Source organism: Pseudophryne corroboree, chromosome 6, assembly GCF_028390025.1.
Source record: "Pseudophryne corroboree isolate aPseCor3 chromosome 6, aPseCor3.hap2, whole genome shotgun sequence".
NCBI classification, from domain to species: domain Eukaryota; kingdom Metazoa; phylum Chordata; class Amphibia; order Anura; family Myobatrachidae; genus Pseudophryne; species Pseudophryne corroboree.
Genome location: NC_086449.1, coordinates 151,452,797 through 151,471,721, shown reverse-complemented (window position 1 = coordinate 151,471,721; position 18,925 = coordinate 151,452,797). Strand labels below are relative to the sequence as shown.

Sequence of the window (18,925 nt, the reverse complement as noted above, 5' to 3'; positions counted from 1 at the left end):
ACATGTGGACAAGTGGAGCAGGGCAGGCTCAGGACTATATGACTGTGACAGCCCACTGGGTAGATGTATGGACTCCCGCCGCAAGAACAGCAGCGGCGGCACCAGTAGCAGCATCTCGCAAACGCCAACTCTTTCCTAGGCAGGCTACGCTTTGTATCACCGCTTTCCAGAATACGCACACAGCTAAAAACCTCTTACGGCAACTGAGGAAGATCATCGCAGAATGGCTTACCCCAATTGGACTCTCCTGTGGATTTGTGGCATCGGACAACGCCAGCAATATTGTGTGTGCATTAAATATGGGCAAATTCCAGCACGTCCCATGTTTTGCACATACCTTGAATTTGGTGGTGCAGAATTATTTAAAAAACGAGAGGGGCGTGCAAGAGATGCTGTCGGTGGCCAGAAGAATTGCGGGACACTTTCGGCGTACAGGCACCACGTACAGAAGACTGGAGCACCACCAAAAACGCCTGAACCTGCCCTGCCATCATCTGAAGCAAGAAGTGGTAACGAGGTGGAATTCAACCCTCTATATGCTTCAAAGGTTGGAGGAGCAGCAAAAGGCCATTCAAGCCTATACAACTGAGCACGATATAGGAGGTGGAATGCACCTGTCTCAAGCGCAGTGGAGAATGATTTCAACGTTGTGCAAGGTTCTGCAACCTTTTGAACTTGCCACACGTGAAGTCAGTTCAGACACTGCCAGCCTGAGTCAGGTCATTCCCCTCATCAGGCTTTTGCAGAAGAAGCTGGAGACATTGAAGGAGGAGCTAACACAGAGCGATTCCGCTAGGCATGTGGGACTTGTGGATGGAGCCCTTAATTCGCTTAACAAGGATTCACGGGTGGTCAATCTGTTGAAATCAGAGCACTACATTTTGTCCACCGTGCTCGATCCTAGATTTAAAACCTACCTTGGATCTCTCTTTCCGGCAGACACAAGTCTGCTGGGGTTCAAAGAACTGCTGGTGACAAAATTGTCAAGTCAAGCGGAACGCGACCTGTCAACATCTCCTCCTTCACATTCTCCCGCAACTGGGGGTGCGAGGAAAAGGCTCAGAATTCCGAGCCCACCCGCTGGCGGTGATGCAGGGCAGTCTGGAGCGACTGCTGATGCTGACATCTGGTCCGGACTGGAGGACCTGACAACGATTACGGACATGTCGTCTACAGTCACTGCATATGATTCTCTCCCCATTGAAAGAATGGTGGAGGATTATATGAGTGACCGCATCCAAGTAGGCACGTCAGACAGTCCGTACTTATACTGGCAGGAAAAAGAGGCAATTTGGAGGCCCTTGCACAAACTGGCTTTATTCTACCTAAGTTGCCCTCCCACAAGTGTGTACTCCGAAAGAGTGTTTAGTGCCGCCGCTCACCTTGTCAGCAATCGGCGTACGAGGTTACATCCAGAAAATGTGGAGAAGATGATGTTCATTAAAATGAATTATAATCAATTCCTCCGTGGAGACATTGACCAGCAGCAATTGCCTCCACAAAGTACACAGGGAGCTGAGATGGTGGATTCCAGTGGGGACGAATTGATAATCTGTGAGGAGGGGGATGTACACGGTGATATATCGGAGGATGATGATGAGGTGGACATCTTGCCTCTGTAGAGCCAGTTTGTGCAAGGAGAGATTAATTGCTTCTTTTTTGGTGGGGGTCCAAACCAACCCGTCATTTCAGTCACAGTCGTGTGGCAGACCCTGTCACTGAAATGATGGGTTGGTTAAAGTGTGCATGTCCTGTTTATACAACATAAGGGTGGGTGGGAGGGCCCAAGGACAATTCCATCTTGCACCTCTTTTTTCTTTCATTTTTCTTTGCGTCATGTGCTGTTTGGGGAGTAGTTTTTGGAAGGGCCATCCTGCGTGACACTGCAGTGCCACTCCTAGATGGGCCAGGTGTTTGTGTCGGCCACTTGGGTCGCTTATCTTAGTCACACAGCTACCTCATTGTGCCTCTTTTTTTCTTTGCGTCATGTGCTGTTTGGGGGGTGTTTTTTGGAAGGGCCATCCTGCGTGACACTGCAGTGCCACTCCTAGATGGGCCAGGTGTTTGTGTCGGTCACTTGGGTCGCTTATCTTAGTCACACAGCTACCTCATTGCGCCTCTTTTTTTCTTTGCGTCATGTGCTGTTTGGGGGGTGTTTTTTGGAAGGGCCATCCTGCGTGACACTGCAGTGCCACTCCTAGATGGGCCAGGTGTTTGTGTCGGCCACTTGGGTCGCTTATCTTAGTCACACAGCTACCTCATTGCGCCTCTTTTTTTCTTTGCGTCATGTGCTGTTTGGGGGGTGTTTTTTGGAAGGGCCATCCTGCGTGACACTGCAGTGCCACTCCTAGATGGGCCAGGTGTTTGTGTCGGCCACTAGGGTCGCTTATCTTAGTCACACAGCTACCTCATTGCGCCTCTTTTTTTTCTTCTTTGCGTCATGTGCTGTTTGGGGAGTAGTTTTTTGAAGGGCCATCCTGCGTGACACTGCAGTGCCACTCTGAGATGGGCCAGGTGTTTGTGTCGGCCACTTGGGTCGCTGAGCTTAGTCATCCAGCGACCTCGGTGCAAATTTTAGGACTAAAAATAATATTGTGAGGTGTGAGGTGTTCAGAATAGACAGAAAATTAGTGGAAATTATGGTTATTGAGGTTAATAATACTTTGGGATCAAAATGACCCCCAAATTCTATGATTTAAGCTGTTTTTTAGGGTTTTTTGAAAAAAACACCAGAATCCAAAACACACCCGAATCCGACAAAAAAAATTCGGTGAGGTTTTGCCAAAACGCGTTCGAACCCAAAACACGGCCGCGGAACCGAACCCAAAACCAAAACACAAAACCCGAAAAATTTCCGGTGCTCATCACTAATAATTATCTGGGTGTCGTCAACTGATGTAGTTATGCATAGTTACCCTGTACTTGTCCTATATTGTCTTCAACTGTAAGTCACTGTTTTCCTGTTTTGATTATGTGCATATGTACTCTGTAATTGGGCGCTGCAGAACCCTTGTGGCGCTATATAAATAAAGGAGGATAATATTAATATGCCTCTCTCTCTTTTTTTGTGCCAGCGCTGGCTTAGTCTGCACTTTCTATTTGAACCAGAAGACACATAATGAGGTTGGCACTGGGGTCCAGGACATGAAAAGGACCTTGCAGGATTTCCGATTATCTGTGACCAGCGTTCCCCAGGTGGGTAACTTGACATCTGATTGTGAGATGCAGAAAGAGCTGAATTTATTTAAGCAGTTCAAATATACTTTGCTCATTTAAAGCAACAAATGTCTGTGAGACTTTCAGACAACTGCATAGATTTAAATGACCCTTCAAAGATTGTCTGTTTGAGATCTAGCTTTTAGTAAAGAGGTTCTGAGAAGAAGGCTTCTCTGTGATGGGTCAGCTCTTCTCCCTGTCGACTCTGTCGGCCTGATTTTGAGTCGGACACAGAGTGATGGCATAGCGGACATTCAAGGCAGCCAGATTTACTACCTAATGCTAATGCCATACCTCCAACAAATGGGAGTTAAAATAAGATTTTACTTACCGGTAAATCTATTTCTCGTAGTCCGTAGTGGATGCTGGGGACTCCGTAAGGACCATGGGGATAGACGGGCTCCGCAGGAGACATGGGCACTTTAAGAAAGATTTTAGGTTCTGGTGTGCTCTGGCTCCTCCCTCCATGCCCCTCCTCCAGACCACAGTTAGAGAAACTGTGCCCGGAAGAGCTGACAGTACAAGGAAAGGATTTTGGTAATCCAGGGCAAGATTCATACCAGCCACACCAATCACACCGTATAACTTGTGATAAACTTACCCAGTTAACAGTATGAACAACAACAGAGCACCAGGTCAACCCTGATGCAACCATAACATAACCCTTATTGAAGCAATAACGATATACAAGTATTGCAGAAGAATTCCGCACTTGGGACGGGCGCCCAGCATCCACTACGGACTACGAGAAATAGATTTACCGGTAAGTAAAATCTTATTTTCTCTAACGTCCTAGTGGATGCTGGGGACTCCGTAAGGACCATGGGGATTATACCAAAGCACTCGGGCGGGAGAGTGCGGATGACTCTGCAGCACCGATTGAGCAAACACAAGGTCCTCCTCAGCCAGGGTATCAAACTTGTAGAACTTTGCAAAAGTGTTTGAAGCTGACCAAGTAGCCGCTCGGCAAAGCTGCAATGCCGAGACCCCTCGGGCAGCCGCCCAAGAAGAGCCCACCTTCCTAGTGGAATGGGCCTTAACTGATTTTGGCAGCGGCAATCCAGCCGCAGAATGAGCCTGCTGAATCGTGTTACAGATCCAGCGAGCAATAGTTTGCTTTGAAGCAGTAGCACCAAGCTTGTTGGAAGCATACAGGATAAACAAAGACTCTGTTTTTCTGACCCTAGCCGTTCTGGCTACATAAACCTTCAAAGCCCTGACCACATCAAGCAACTCGGAATCCTCCAAGTCAGTAGTAGCCACAGGCACCACAATAGGTTGGTTTATATGAAAGGATGAAACCACTTTCGGCATAAATTGTGGACGGGTCCGCAATTCTGCTCTATCCGCATGGAAAACCAGATAGGGGCCTTTATGTGACAAAGCCGCCAACTCTGACACAGGCCTAGCCGAAGCCAAGGCTAATAGCATGACCACCTTCCACGTGAGATATTTCAACTCCACCGTTTTGAGTGGTTCAAACCAGTGGGATTTCAGTAAACTCAACACCACGTTAAGATCCCAAGGTGCCACTGGAGGCACAAAAGGGGGCTGAATATGCAGCACTCCCTTTACAAACGTCTGAACTTCAGGTAGAGAAGTCAACTGCTTTTGAAAGAAAATGGATAGGGCCGAAATCTGGACCTTAATGGAACCCAATTTTAGGCCCAAATTCACTCCTGACTGCAGGAAGTGAAGGAAACGGCCCAGCTGGAATTCCTCCGTAGGGGCATTCCTGGCCTCACACCAAGCAACATATTTTCGCCATATACGGTGATAATGTTGAGCTGTCACGTCCTTCCTAGCCTTTATCAGCGTAGGAATGACCTCATCCGGAATGCCTTTCTCTGCTAGGATCCCGTGTTCAACCACCATGCCGTCAAACGCAGCCGCGGTAAGTCTTGGAACAGACAGGGCCCCTGTTGCAACAAGTCCTGTCTTAGAGGAAGAGGCCACGGGTCCTCTGTGAGCATTTCTTGCAGATCTGGATACCAAGTCCTTCGTGGCCAATCCGGAACAATGAGTATTGTTCTCACTCCTCCTTTTCTTATTATTCTCAGCACCTTGGGTATGAGAGGAATAGGAGGAAATACATAGACCGACTGGAACACCCACGGTGTCACCAGGGCGTCTACAGCTATCGCCTGAGGGTCTCTTGACCTGGCGCAATACCTCTGTAGTTTTTTGTTGAGGCGGGATGCCATCATGTCCACCTGTGGCAGGTCCCACCGACTTGCAATCTGTGCGAAGACTTCCTGATGAAGTCCCCACTCTCCCGGGTGGAGGTCGTGTCTGCTGAGAAAGTCTGCTTCCCAGTTGTTCACTCCCGGGATGAACACTGCTGACAGTGCGCTTACGTGATTTTCCGCCCAGCGAAGAATCCTGGCGGCTTCCGCCATTGCCACTCTGCTCCTTGTGTCGCGAAGCAGGGTCTCCGCTTGACGTAGGGCATTGTATATGGCCCTTAGTTCCAGGATGTTGATGTAAAGGCAAGTCTCCTGACTTGACCACAGGCCTTGGAAATTTCTTCCCTATGTGACTGCTCCCCAACCTCGGAGGCTTGCATCCGTGGTCACCAGGACCCAGTCCTGAATGCCGAATCTGCGGCCCTCGAGAAGGTGAGCACTCTGCAGCTACCACAGGAGTGACACCCTGGCCCTGGGGGATAGGGTGATTAACCGATGCATCTGAAGATGTGATCCGGACCACTTGTCCAGTAAGTCCCATTGAAAGGTCCTCGCATGGAACCTGCCGAAGGGAATGGCCTCGTATGATGCCACCATCTTTCCCAGGACTCGAGTGCAGTGATGCACTGACACCTGTTTTGGTTTTAATAGGTTCCTGACCAGTGTCATGAGTTCCTGAGCTTTCTCTATCGGGAGATAAACCCTTTTCTGGTCTGTGTCTAGAATCATGCCCAGGAAGGGCAGACGAGTCGTAGGAACCAACTGCGACTTTGGAATATTTAGAATCCAGCCGTGTTGCCGTAACACTTCCAGAGAAAGTGCTACGCTGATCAGCAACTGCTCTCTTGATCTCGCTTTTATGAGGAGATCGTCCAAGTATGGGATAATTGTGACCCCTTGCTTCCGCAGAAGTACCATTATTTCCGCCATTACCTTGGTAAATATTCTCGGTGCCGTGGAGAGACCAAACGACAACGTCTGAAATTGGTAATGACAATCCTGTACCACAAATCTGAGGTACGCCTGATGAGGTGGATAAATGGGGACATGAAGGTATGCATCCTTTATGTCCAGAGACACCATAAAATCAGCCCCTTCCAGGCTTGCGATGACCGCTCTCAGCGATTCCATCTTGAACCTTTTCAGGTATATGTTCAAGGATTTTAAATTCAATATGGGTCTGACCGAACCGTCCGGTTTCGGGACTACAAACATGGTCGAATAGTAACCCCTTCCTTGTTGAAGGAGGGGAACCTTGACCACCACCTGTTGAAGATACAATTTGTGAATTGTAGTTAACACTATTTCCCTCTCGTGGGGGGAAGCTGGCAGGGCTGATTTGAGGTATCGGTGAGGGGGCATCTCTTCGAATTCCAGCTTGTATCCCTGATATACAATATCTATTGCCCAGGGATCCAACTGGGAGTTAACCCACTTGTGGCTGAAATTTCGGAGACGTGCCCCCACCGGGCTTAGCTCCGCCTGTGGGGCCCCAGCGTCATGCGGTGGATTTTGTGGAAGCCAGGGAGGACTTCTGTTCCTGGGAACTAGCTGTGTTGTGCAGCTTCTTTCCTCTTCCACCTGCCTCTGGCAAGAAAGGACGCACCTCGGACTTTCTTGTTTTTCTGTGATCGAAAGGACTGCATTTGATAATACGGTGCTCTCTTAGGCTGTGAGGAAACATATGGCAAAAAATTTGACTTTCCAGCAGTAGCTGTGGAGACCAGGTCCGATAGACCCTCCCCAAACAATTCCTCACCCTTGTAAGGTAAAACCTCCATATGCCTTTTTGAGTCGGCATCACCTGTCCATTGCCGAGTCCACAGGACCCTTCTGGCAGAAATCGACATAGCATTTATTCTAGAACCCAGTAGACTAATGTCTCTTTGAGCATCTCTCATATATAGGACAGCGTCTTTAATATGCCCCAGGGTCAATAATATAGTATCCTTGTCTAAGGTATCAAGTTCCTCAGACAGGGTGTCCGTCCACGCTGCTGTAGCACTACACACCCAGGCCGACGCGATCGCCGGCCTCAGTAAGGTACCTGAATGTGTATAAATGGACTTCAGGGTACCCTCCTGTTTTCTATCCGCAGCATCTTTGAGGGTAGCCGTATCCTGTGATGGCAGGGCTACCTTCTTGGATAAGCGTGTTAAAGCTTTGTCCACCCTAGGGGAGGATTCCCAGCGTAACCTGTCCGTTGGCGGGAAAGGATACGCCATAAGAATCCTTTTGGAGATCTGCAGTTTTTTATCTGGAGATTCCCAAGCCTTTTCACATAACTCATTTAGCTCGTGTGAGGGGGGAAAGGTTACCTCGGGCTTCTTTTCCCCATACATATGTACCCTCTTGTCAGGGACTGGGGTTTCCTCTGTGATGTGCAACACATCCTTAATTGCTATAATCATATAACGGATGGATTTAGCTAATTTAGGCTGTAACTTTGCATCATCGTAATCGACACTGGAGTCAGAATCCATGTCGGTATCTGTGTCAACAATTTGGTATAGTGGGCGTTTCTGAGACCCTAACGGCCTCTGCGACATAGGATCAGGCACGGGTTGAGACCCTGACTGTCCTGAGGCTTCAGCTTTTTCTAACCTTTTATGCAAGGAATTAACATTATCATTTAAAACCTTCCACATATCCATCCAATCAGGTGTCGGCGCCGTCGGCGGAGACACCACATTCATTTGCTCCCGCTCTGCTTCCATATAGCCTTCCTCGTCAAACATGTCGACACAAGCGTACCGACACACCACACACACTGGGAATGCCCTTTTTGAAGACAGTTCCCCCACAAGGCCCTTTGGAGAGACAGAGAGAGAGTATGCCAGCACACACCCCAGCGCTATAAACCCAGGAATAACACAGTAACTTAATGTTAACCCAGTAGCTGCTGTTTATATTGATTTTTGCGCCTAATTATGGCCCCCCCTCTCTTTTTACCCTCTTCTACCGTGTATCTGCAGGGGAGAGCCTGGGGAGCTTCCTCTCAGTGGAGCTGTGGATAAAAAATGGCACTGGTGAGTGCTGAGGAAGAAGCCCCGCCCCCTCGACGGCGGGCTTCTGTCCCGCTTAAAAATGCATTTTCTTGGCGGGGGCTCATATATATATACAGTGCCCAACTGTATATATGTTAACTTTTGCCAAAACGAGGTCCAAATGCTGCCCAGGGCGCCCCCCCCTGCGCCCTGCACCCTTACAGTGACCGGAGTATGTGAGGTGTGTGGGAGCAATGGTGCACAGCTGCAGTGCTGTGCGTTACCTCAGTGAAGAACGGAGTCTTCTGCCGCCGATTTTGAAGTCTTCTTGCTTCTCATACTCACCCGGCTTCTGTCTTCCGGCTCTGCGAGGGGGACATCGGCGCGGCTCTGGGATCGGACGGCGAGGGTGAGATCCTGCGTACGATCCCTCTGGAGCTAAACTGAAGTCTGGAGGAGGGGCATACGGGGAGGAGCCAGAGCACACCAGAACCTAAATTCTTTCTTAAAGTGCCCATGTCTCCTGCGGAGCCCGTCTATCCCCATGGTCCTTACGGAGTCCCCAGCATCCACTAGGACGTTAGAGAAAATCCGTAATCCTGCGCACTTCCCCAAAAAGGGGCCATGGTCTTGTGGAAAGGGGCATGGCCTTGTGGCACGTTCCCATTTTCATCTCTCTGGGGACGCTGCCAGCAAACCCAGAGATTCTGGGCTTCCACCCAGGCTCTCCCTGCACTTTGAAAATGCCATGCAGAGAGCAGTGGTGCGAGAGTGTGGCCCCCTGGATGGGACAATCCCTGGAAAAAGTGGGACTATCCCGCCCAAAGTGAGACAGTTGGGAGGTATGCTAATGAAAGTACTTAATCTATCCATCTATGGAAGAATCCATTCATCTTCATGCGTATGCATCACCCTGCCCACTGTTTTCCCAGCTACGGCTATAACTTGTCATCAGTTACCCATTCTATGCTGGGTGCAAAAGAGCCGTACTGACCTCAAAATGAACATGGAAGTCTGGCTACATGCCTATGACACTCCCCTAAGGCAAATCTTTACAGTGTATCTGCGTGGCAGCTGCTCAGTTGCCATGAAGAAACACCCATTTCATCCATTTGTAGTCTGCAGTTGTTTATTGCAGCGCTTGGGTATCTTGCTGATAATTGCGTAGAGATGCGTGCTGAGCGATCTATCACAGACCACTCAGCACACTTCTCTCACCCTGCTCAGCACTCAGCACGATGTAAAAATAAGATTTTACTTACCGGTAAATCTATTTCTCGTAGTCCGTAGTGGATGCTGGGGACTCCGTAAGGACCATGGGGAATAGCGGGCTCCACAGGAGACTGGACACTCTAAAGAAAGATTAGGTACCATCTGGTGTGCACTGGCTCCTCCCACTATGCCCCTCCTCCAGACCTCAGTTAAGGAAACTGTGCCCGGAAGAGCAGACATTATAAGGAAAGGATTTTGGAATCTCGGGTAAGACTCATACCAGCCACACCAATCACACCGTATAACTTGTGATACACTTATCCAGTCAACAGTATGAACAACAACAGGGCATCAACAATGGATGCCAACATAACCCATTATTAAGCAATAACTATGTACACGTATTGCAGAAAGTCCACACTTGGGACGGGCGCCCAGCATCCACTACGGACTACGAGAAATAGATTTACCGGTAAGTAAAATCTTATTTTCTCTGACGTCCTAGTGGATGCTGGGGACTCCGTAAGGACCATGGGGATTATACCAAAGCTCCCAAACGGGCGGGAGAGTGCGGATGACTCTGCAGCACCGAATGGGCAAACTCAAGGTCCTCCTCAGCCAGGGTATCAAACTTGTAGAATTTTGCAAATGTGTTTGAACCCGACCAAGTAGCAGCTCGGCAAAGCTGTAATGCCGAGACCTCTCGGGCAGCCGCCCAAGAAGAGCCCACCTTCCTTGTGGAATGCTCTTTCACTGATTTTGGATGCGGCAATCCAGCCGCAGAATGAGCCTGCTGAATTGTGTTACAGATCCAGCGGGCAACGGTTTGCTTTGAAGCAGGAGCACCCAACTTGTTGGGGGCATATAGGATAAACAGCGAGTCAGGTTTCCTGACTCCAGCTGTTCTGGCTACATAAATCTTCAAAGCCCTGACTACATCTAGTAACCTGGAATCCTCCAAGTCACGAGTAGCCGCAGGCACTACAATAGGTTGGTTCAAATGAAAAGATGACACCACCTTTGGCAGAAATTGGGGACAAGTCCGCAATTCTGCCCTGTCCATATGAAAAACCAGATAGGGGCTTTTACATGACAAAGCCGCCAATTCTGACACACGCCTAGCCGAAGCTAAGGCCAATAGCATGACCACCTTCCACGTGATATACTTTAGATCCACGGTCTTAAGTGGTTCAAACCAGTGGGATTTTAGGAAACCCAACACCACGTTAAGATCCCAAGGTGCCACTGGTGGCACAAAAGGGGGCTGGATATGCAGCAGTCCCTTAACAAACGTCTGAACTTCAGGAAGAGACGCCAGTTCCTTTTGAAAGAAAATGGATAGGGCCGAAATCTGGACCTTTATGGATCCCAACTTCAAGCCCATAGTCACTCCAGACTGTAGAAAGTGCAGAAATCTGCCCAGTTGGAATTCCTCTGTAGGGGCCTTCCTGGCCTCACACCAAGCAACATATTTTCGCCATATGCGGTGATAATGCTTTGCTGTCACGTCCTTCCTAGCCTTTATCAGCATAGGAATAACTTCCTCCGGAATGCCTTTTTCCGCTAGGATCCGGCGTTCAACCGCCATGCCGTCAAACGCAGCCGCGGTAAGTCTTGGAACAGGCAGGGCCCTTGTTGCAACAGGTCCTGTCTGAGAGGCAGAGGCCATGGGTCCTCTGTGAGCATTTCTTGCAATTCCGGGTACCAAGGTCTTCTTGGCCAATCCGGAACAATGAGTATTGTTCTCACTCCTCTTCTTCTTACGATTCTCAGTACCTTGGGTATGAGAGGAAGAGGAGGGAACACATAGACCGACTGGAACACCCACGGTGTTACCAGGGCGTCTACAGCTATCGCCTGAGGGTCTCTTGACCTGGCGCAATACCGTTGCAGCTTTTTGTTGAGACGGGACGCCATCATGTCTACCTGTTGCAGTTCCCATCAATTTGTAATCTGAATGAAGACTTCGTGATGAAGTCCCCACTCTCCCGGGTGAAGGTCGTGCCTGCTGAGGAAGTCTGCTTCCCAGTTGTCCACCCCCGGGATGAACACTGCTGACAGTGCTTGTACGTGATTCTCCGCCCACCGAAGAATCCTGGTGGCCTCCGCCATCGCGACTCTGCTTCTTGTGCCGCCCTGGCGGTTTACATGAGCCACCGCTGTGATGTTGTCTGACTGAATCAGCACCGGTTGGTTGCGAAGTAGGGGCTCCATTTGACTCAGGGCGTTGAAATCCTGACTTTACCACAACCCTTGGAAGTTTCTTCCCTGAGTGACTGCCCCCCACCCTCGGAGGCTCGCATCCGTGGTCACCAGGACCCAGTCCTGTATGCCGAATCTGCGGCCCTCGAGAAGGTGAGCACTCTGTAGCCACCACAGAAGAGACACCCTGGCCCTGGGGGACAGGGTGATCAGCCGATGCATCTGAAGATGCGATCCGGACCACTTGTCCAACAGATCCCATTGAAAGATCCTTGCATGGAACCTGCTGAAGGGAATGGCTTCGTATGATGCCACCATTTTTCCCAGGACTCGCATGCAGTGATGCACCGTCACCTGTTTCGGTTTTAAGAGGTCTCTGACTAGAGTCACAAGCTCTTGAGCCTTCTCCGTCGGGAGAAACACCTTCTTCTGGTCTGTGTCCAGAATCATGCTCAGAAAGGGCAGACGCGTCGAAGGAATCAGCTGCGACTTTGGGATATTCAGAATCCAGCCATGCTGTTGCAACACTTCCTGTGAGTGCGCTACGCTGATCTGCAACTGCTCCCTCGACCTCGCCTTTATGAGGAGATCGTCCAAGTATGGGATAACTGTGACACCTTGCTTTCTCAGGATCACCATCATTTCTGCCATTACCTTGGTAAATATTCTCGGTGCCGTGGAGAGCCCAAACGGCAACGTCTGGAATTGGTAATGACAGTCCTGTACCACAAATCTGAGGTACTCCTGATGAGGCGGATAAATGGGGACATGCAAGTAAGCATCCTTGATGTCCAGAGACACCATAAAATCCCCCTCTTCCAGGCTTGCAATGACCGCTCTGAGCGATTCCATTTTGAACTTGAATCTTTTCAGATAAATGTTCAGGGACTTTAAATTCAATATAGGTCTGACCGAACCGTCCGGTTTCGGTACCACAAACATTGTGGAATAGTATCCCTTCCCCTGTTGAGGAAGGGGAACCTTTACCACCACCTGCTGGAGAAATAGCTTGTGAATTGCCGCTACCACTACTTCCCTTTCTATGGGGGAAGCTGGCAGGGCCGATTTTAGGTAACGTTGAGTGGGCATCACCTCGAATTCCAGCTTGTATCCCTGAGACACAATCTGTATAGCCCAGGGATCCACCCGTGAGCGAACCCACTGGTGGCTGAAATGTCGGAGACGCGCCCCCACCGCTCCTGGCTCCACCCTTGGAGCCCCAGCGTCATGCGGTGGATTTAGTGGAAGCCGGGGAGGACTTCTGTTCCTGGGAACTAGCTGTAAGGTGCAGCTTTTTTCCTCTGCCCCTGCCTCTAGCAAGAAAGGAAGCACCTCTGACCTTCTTGCTTCTTTGTGCGCGAAAGGACTTCATTTGGTAATACGGTGCTTTCTTCGGTTGTGAGGGAATATATGGCAAAAAGTTTGACTTCCCAGCAGTAGCTGTGGAAACCAGGTCCAAGAGACCGTCCCCAAACAATTCCTCACCCTTGTAAGGTAACACCTCCATGTGTTTTTTGGAGTCAGCATCACCTGTCCACTGCCGAGTCCACAGGACCCTTCTGGCAGAAATTGACATTGCATTAATTCTAGAGCCCAGTAGGCAAATGTCCCTCTGGGCATCCCTCATATATAGGACAGTGTCTTTTATATGCCCCAGGGTCAGCATAATGGTATCCCTGTCTAAGGTATCCATTTCCTCAGATAGATTATCTGTCCACGCTGCTACAGCACTACACATCCATGCCGACGCAATTGCCGGCCTCAGTAGAGTCCCTGAATGTGTATTGACAGATTTCAGGATACTTTCCTGCTTCCTATCTGCAGGATCCTTTAGGGTGGCCGTATCCTGCGACGGCAGGGCCACCTTCTTAGATAAGCGTGTCAGAGCTTTATCCACCCTAGGGGAGGATTCCCAGCGCACCCTGTCCTCTGGCGGGAAAGGGTATGCCATAAGTAACCTTTTGGAAATCAGGACTTTCTTATCTGGGGAATCCTACGCTCTTTCACATAACTCATTTAACTCATGTGAAGGGGGAAAAGTCACCTCTTGCTTTTTCTCCCCATACATATAAACCCTCTTGTCAGGGACAGGGTTTACCTCTGATATGTGTAAAATATCCTTCATCGCTATAATCATGTAACGTATAGCTTTTGTCATTTTTGGTTGCAATTTTGCGTCATCGTCGTCGACACTGGAGTCAGAATCCGTGTCGACATCTGTGTCAACCATTTTGGATAGTGGGCGCTTTTGAGACCCTGAGGGCCTCTGCGCTGTAGGATCAGGCATGGGTTGAGACCCTGACTGGCCCGAGGTATCAGCTTTATCCAACCTTTTATGTAAGGAGTTTACATTTAACACCTTCCACATATCCATCCAAACAGGTGTCGGCACCGTCGGCGGCGACACGTCATTCAACTGTACTTGCTCTGCCTCCACATAGCCCTCTTCGTCAAACATGTCGACACGCGCGTACCGACACACCACACACACAGGGGAAGCTCTAAATGAGGACAGGACCCCCACAAGGCCTTTTGGAGAGACAGGGAGAGAGTTTGCCAGCACACACCCCAGCGCTATATAACCCAGGGATTGCACAATAACTTAGTGTTTACCCAGTAGCTGCTGTATTATGATTTATGCGCCTAAATTTATGTGCCCCCCCTCTCTTTTTCACCCTTCTACCGTGATTCTGCAGGGGAGAGCCTGGGGAGCTCCCTCTCAGCGGAGCTGTGGAAGGAAAATGGCGCTGGTGAGTGCTAAGGAAGAAGGCCCCGCCCCCTCAGCGGCGGGCTTCTGTCCCGCGATTTCTTGTAAAATAAATGGCGGGAGCTCATACATATGACAGTGTGCCACTGTCTATATGCAGCATTCGCCAGGAGGTAACAATTGCTGCCCAGGGCGCCCCCCCCCCTGCGCCCTGCACCCTACAGTGACCGGAGTGTGTGGGTTAGTGTGGGCGCAATGGCGCACAGCTGCAGTGCTGTGCGCTACCTCATGTGAAGACAGGAGTCTTCTGCCGCCGATTTCGATGTCTTCTCCGCTTCTGCCGGCTTCTGTCTTCTGGCTCTGCGAGGGGGACGGCGGCGCGGCTCCGGGAACGGACGACAAGGTCAGGTCCTGTGTTCGATCCCTCTGGAGCTAATGGTGTCCAGTAGCCTAAGAAGCGCAACCTAGCCACAGTTAGTAGGTTTGCTTCTCTCCCCTCAGTCCCACGTAGCAGAGAGTCTGTTGCCAGCAGAAGCTCTCTGAAAATAAAAAACCTAACTAAAATACTTTCTTATTAGCAAGCTCAGGAGAGCTCACTAAAAGCACCCAGCTCTGTCCGGGCACAGATTCTAACTGAGGTCTGGAGGAGGGGCACAGAGGGAGGAGCCAGTGCACACCAGATAGTACTAAATCTTTCTTTAGAGTGCCCAGTCTCCTGCGGAGCCCGCTATTCCCCATGGTCCTTACAGAGTCCCCAGCATCCACTAGGACGTCAGAGAAATGATATGCAGCATGCCTATATTCTGTGTGTAGCATTGAGTATGAAGATACAGCCACAGTTGCACACAGTACATAGGCATGCCGCATATCATTTTAATCAGAAGAAGCTGCTTGTGTATCCTGCCACATAGCAATGCAAATAAGATGCATTTTCATAAAAGATAGGCACCCGACTTTAGCAGAGATGCCAGTTGACTCACGCCTGGAACTATATGTGTCATTATGTGTATACGGACATTAATAATGTGTAACATATGTGTAAGGGGCACTATGTGTGTTATTATGTGTATAAGGGCAGTGGCACTAATAACGTGCGGCATATGTGTAAGGGAAATTATGTGTATAAGGGCATTAATAAGGGTTGGCATAATGAGTAAGGCGCATTATGTTTATAAGAACATTAATAATGTGTGTCATATGTGTAAGGAGCATTACTGTGTGGTATTATGTGTATTAATGTATTACCAATGTGTGGCAATATGTGTATAAGGTGCTCTACTGCGTGGCGTAACATATAGAAAGGGCACTACTGTGTGGTCTAATGTGAATAAAGAGCAATATGGTGTGGTGTAATGTGAATAAGGAGCAATTCAATATGATGTTATGTGAATGAGGGGCACTACTGTGAGGAGTAACGTATATAAGGTAAAGTGATACTACTGTGTGATGTAATGTGAATAAGGGACACTATTGCATGATAAATTGTGAATAAAGTTGCACTACTGTGAGGCATAATTTGAATTGTGGGTACTATTGTGTGGCCATGCCCCCTGCCAGCAAAAACACATACCTTATTGGGCTGTGCACCGAATGTGCACTCTGTTCTTATTTAAATTACAGGGGGGTAGGAAAAGAAAAAAAAAGGACTGCTATGGGTGGGGGGTGATGGTGCTGGGAAAGGGGTGCAGGGTCAGAGGCGAAACTAGCGATGGTGCTAGGGGGCACCAGCCAAAATCTTGCCTAGGGCATCATATTAGATAGGGCCGGCTCTGCATCTTAGGGGTAAATTTACCAAGATGGGAGTTCTATTTAAGATGAGATGTTGCCCCCAGCAACCGATCAGATTCCAGGTATTATCTTTGAGAAGGTGCTAAATAAATGAGAAGTAGATTCTGATTGGTTGCTATGGGCAACATCCCATCTTAAATAGAACTTACATCTTAGTAAATTTACTCCTTAGATTAGCATCAGGCCCTGTGTGTGTATTGTGGCACTCCTTTTTCTGGTGGTATCACTGGCCACTGTTTAGCCTTCATATTAATTCTAATAAAGAACACCTCCAGGAGCCATTAATACACTCTCATAACTAATTACAGAGAGGAGCATAATTTGCAGCCACATAGCTAACAGCAGTACACATAATTTGATACATTTATTTTTGGAACCTCTGCATACATATTTGTGAATGTTACAAGAGCCTCTTCCAGATTGGATTTGCTTTAATTGTCGATTAAGTGAACCTTTTAAATACATTCGCTCCACAGATAAACAGCTAGAGTCTAGAATGACTGCTGGGACGTCAATGTTTCTTGCAATCAGCGTGTTACTGTAATACTGTGCAGAGAGATTGGAGGAGCAGTTCCTGCACTGCCTCCCACCCCTAAATGTAGCTTTTTCCCTCTAACAAGGACAGAATAAGATCACTGTTAAAAAACAACAAAATCACACACACACATTTGACTGACAAGTATTTCTCACATCGTGTGCCAGCAGTCAGTTGCTTCAATGTATAATTAATGTACCAGCCATAGTGTTGTACTATAGTGTAGTTCATCAGTGAGATTTCTTAGCAACAGTTAACCATAAATTTCCATTTACCATGAAACCCACACAACAAATATTTATTTCATGTACCTAAGAGTTAATGCGCCTAAAATATCATCAAAGGAAAAGACTTAGACGTACTGTAAGTGGAAGACGTTTCCCCATTTTACAAATCTAGCTTCATACGCTCCACTGATTATAAGGGGAGACAGCCGGGTTCTCCTGGGAAAAAGGTAAGAAATCAAAGCAAGGGACTAATTGTTAATAGGAAACGCAAAGAGGGAAGGAGGTCAGAGCCACATTACAGTGTGACAGCGGTCACATAAATGTAAGTCACCGCAGAGCGTCGCATCAATCCGGGGGCTTTACTGGAGATCTTCTCTGACCCTTTCATGATGACGGTCTGCTGTGACCCCTGAAGGGCCCCAGGATCTATGCGACTCCAGGGGTGGCAGTGTCTAAAAGCATCGTATTGGGTCTTAACAAACTTATATATAGGGGGACACTGTCACACAAACCTTGGGGGCAGGGGGGTGGAGGATGACAACACCAAAGACGAGACACGCAATGAATAATATAGGAGATCAATAAAATAAACAGGTTAAGTAGACATAATTAAAACATTCTTAATAGAGTAAGCCAAGCCACTGTTTGGCTTACTACTATATCAAAAGATGTATGTTCATTACTTGAAATAATTGTAATGTTTATATTTAACCAAATATGTCCATATGCCACACATTTGTGTCAGATTACCATGTTAAGAAGGAGGTGATTTTCTATCTTACGTTACTAGCCAGTAAACAGAGTAACAAGGCAGCCCGGGCAGCTGTCTCAGGCAGCAGGTTTTGGGGGGCAGCACAATAGTGGGAGTGAATTTATAAAATTAGAGATAGTTTCCTTGTTGGTGGATCTAATGATGTTTGACAATGGGGGTCATTCTGACCCGATCGCACGCTACAGTTTTTCGCAGCATAGCGATCGGGTCATAACTGCGCATGCGCCGGTGCCGCAGTGCGCCGGCGCATGTCCACCCATCGATGCGCTATTATTGCCTCTGCCTGATTGACAGGCAGAGGTGGTCGATGGGCGAAAGGGGGCGAAACGGCGGCGTTTGGCCGCTGTTTCGTGGGCACGGTCCGGCCTACACAGGCGTGGCCGGACCGTACGGGGAGTGGCCCGCAGTGGCTGCGTGACGTCACACGCAGCCACCGCGGGCCAGGGAGCGATGAGTAGCTCCCGGCCAGCACGCTACATCTGCACTGGCCGGGAGCTACTTTTGAAGTGCAAAGGCATCGCCGCTGTGCGATGCCTTTGCACTTCTGTGGGGGGGGGGGGGGGGGGGCGGCACTGACATGCAGGGCGTACTAGCTCTATGCTGGGTGTCCCCCCGCATGTCTGAGTTCATGATCGTAGCTGTGCTAAATTTAGCACAGCTACGATCAACTCGGAATCACCCCCTTTGACATTATTGGTGTTTAAAAGTGCAACCAACTTATATGGAAATATTTCTAGTAGTTTGTATAGAGATGGAGGTGGGCACCAGGTTATGTGTTACATTGGTCAGTGGAATGACTGCATAATACTGTAATTCAGCAAGCATGGCATGCTGTGTTGCTCTGTTGAGGATTGGTGTATTCATACAGTGTCGGACTGGGGCATGTAGGGCCCACCAGGGAAATGCAGTGGTAGGGGCCCATGTTTAGGGGTGTGGCCAGTCTCTGGAGGGGGTGTGACCAGCCACCACATTGGTTTGCCTAACCATTTTGGTCCCCTAGATAAGTATATATAGTAAATACTGTAGTGCATGCAAGGTAATGTACTAGTTTAGTAACAGCACAGTCTGGAACCTGATCACTAGAGGAGGAGGA

At 48.8% G+C, this 18,925-nt stretch overlaps 1 protein-coding gene across 1 annotated transcript in view; it reads left to right on the top strand.

Annotated features, from left to right (window-relative positions):
- PROM2 (prominin 2) overlaps positions 1–18,925 on the top strand; it is a 222,474-nt gene that overhangs the window by 55,649 nt on the left and 147,900 nt on the right. Inside the window, exon 4 of the mRNA XM_063932047.1 lies at positions 3,075–3,195. Within this exon, the coding sequence (XP_063788117.1) occupies positions 3,075–3,195 (121 nt within the window). The remainder of the gene's footprint in view (positions 1–3,074; positions 3,196–18,925) is intronic.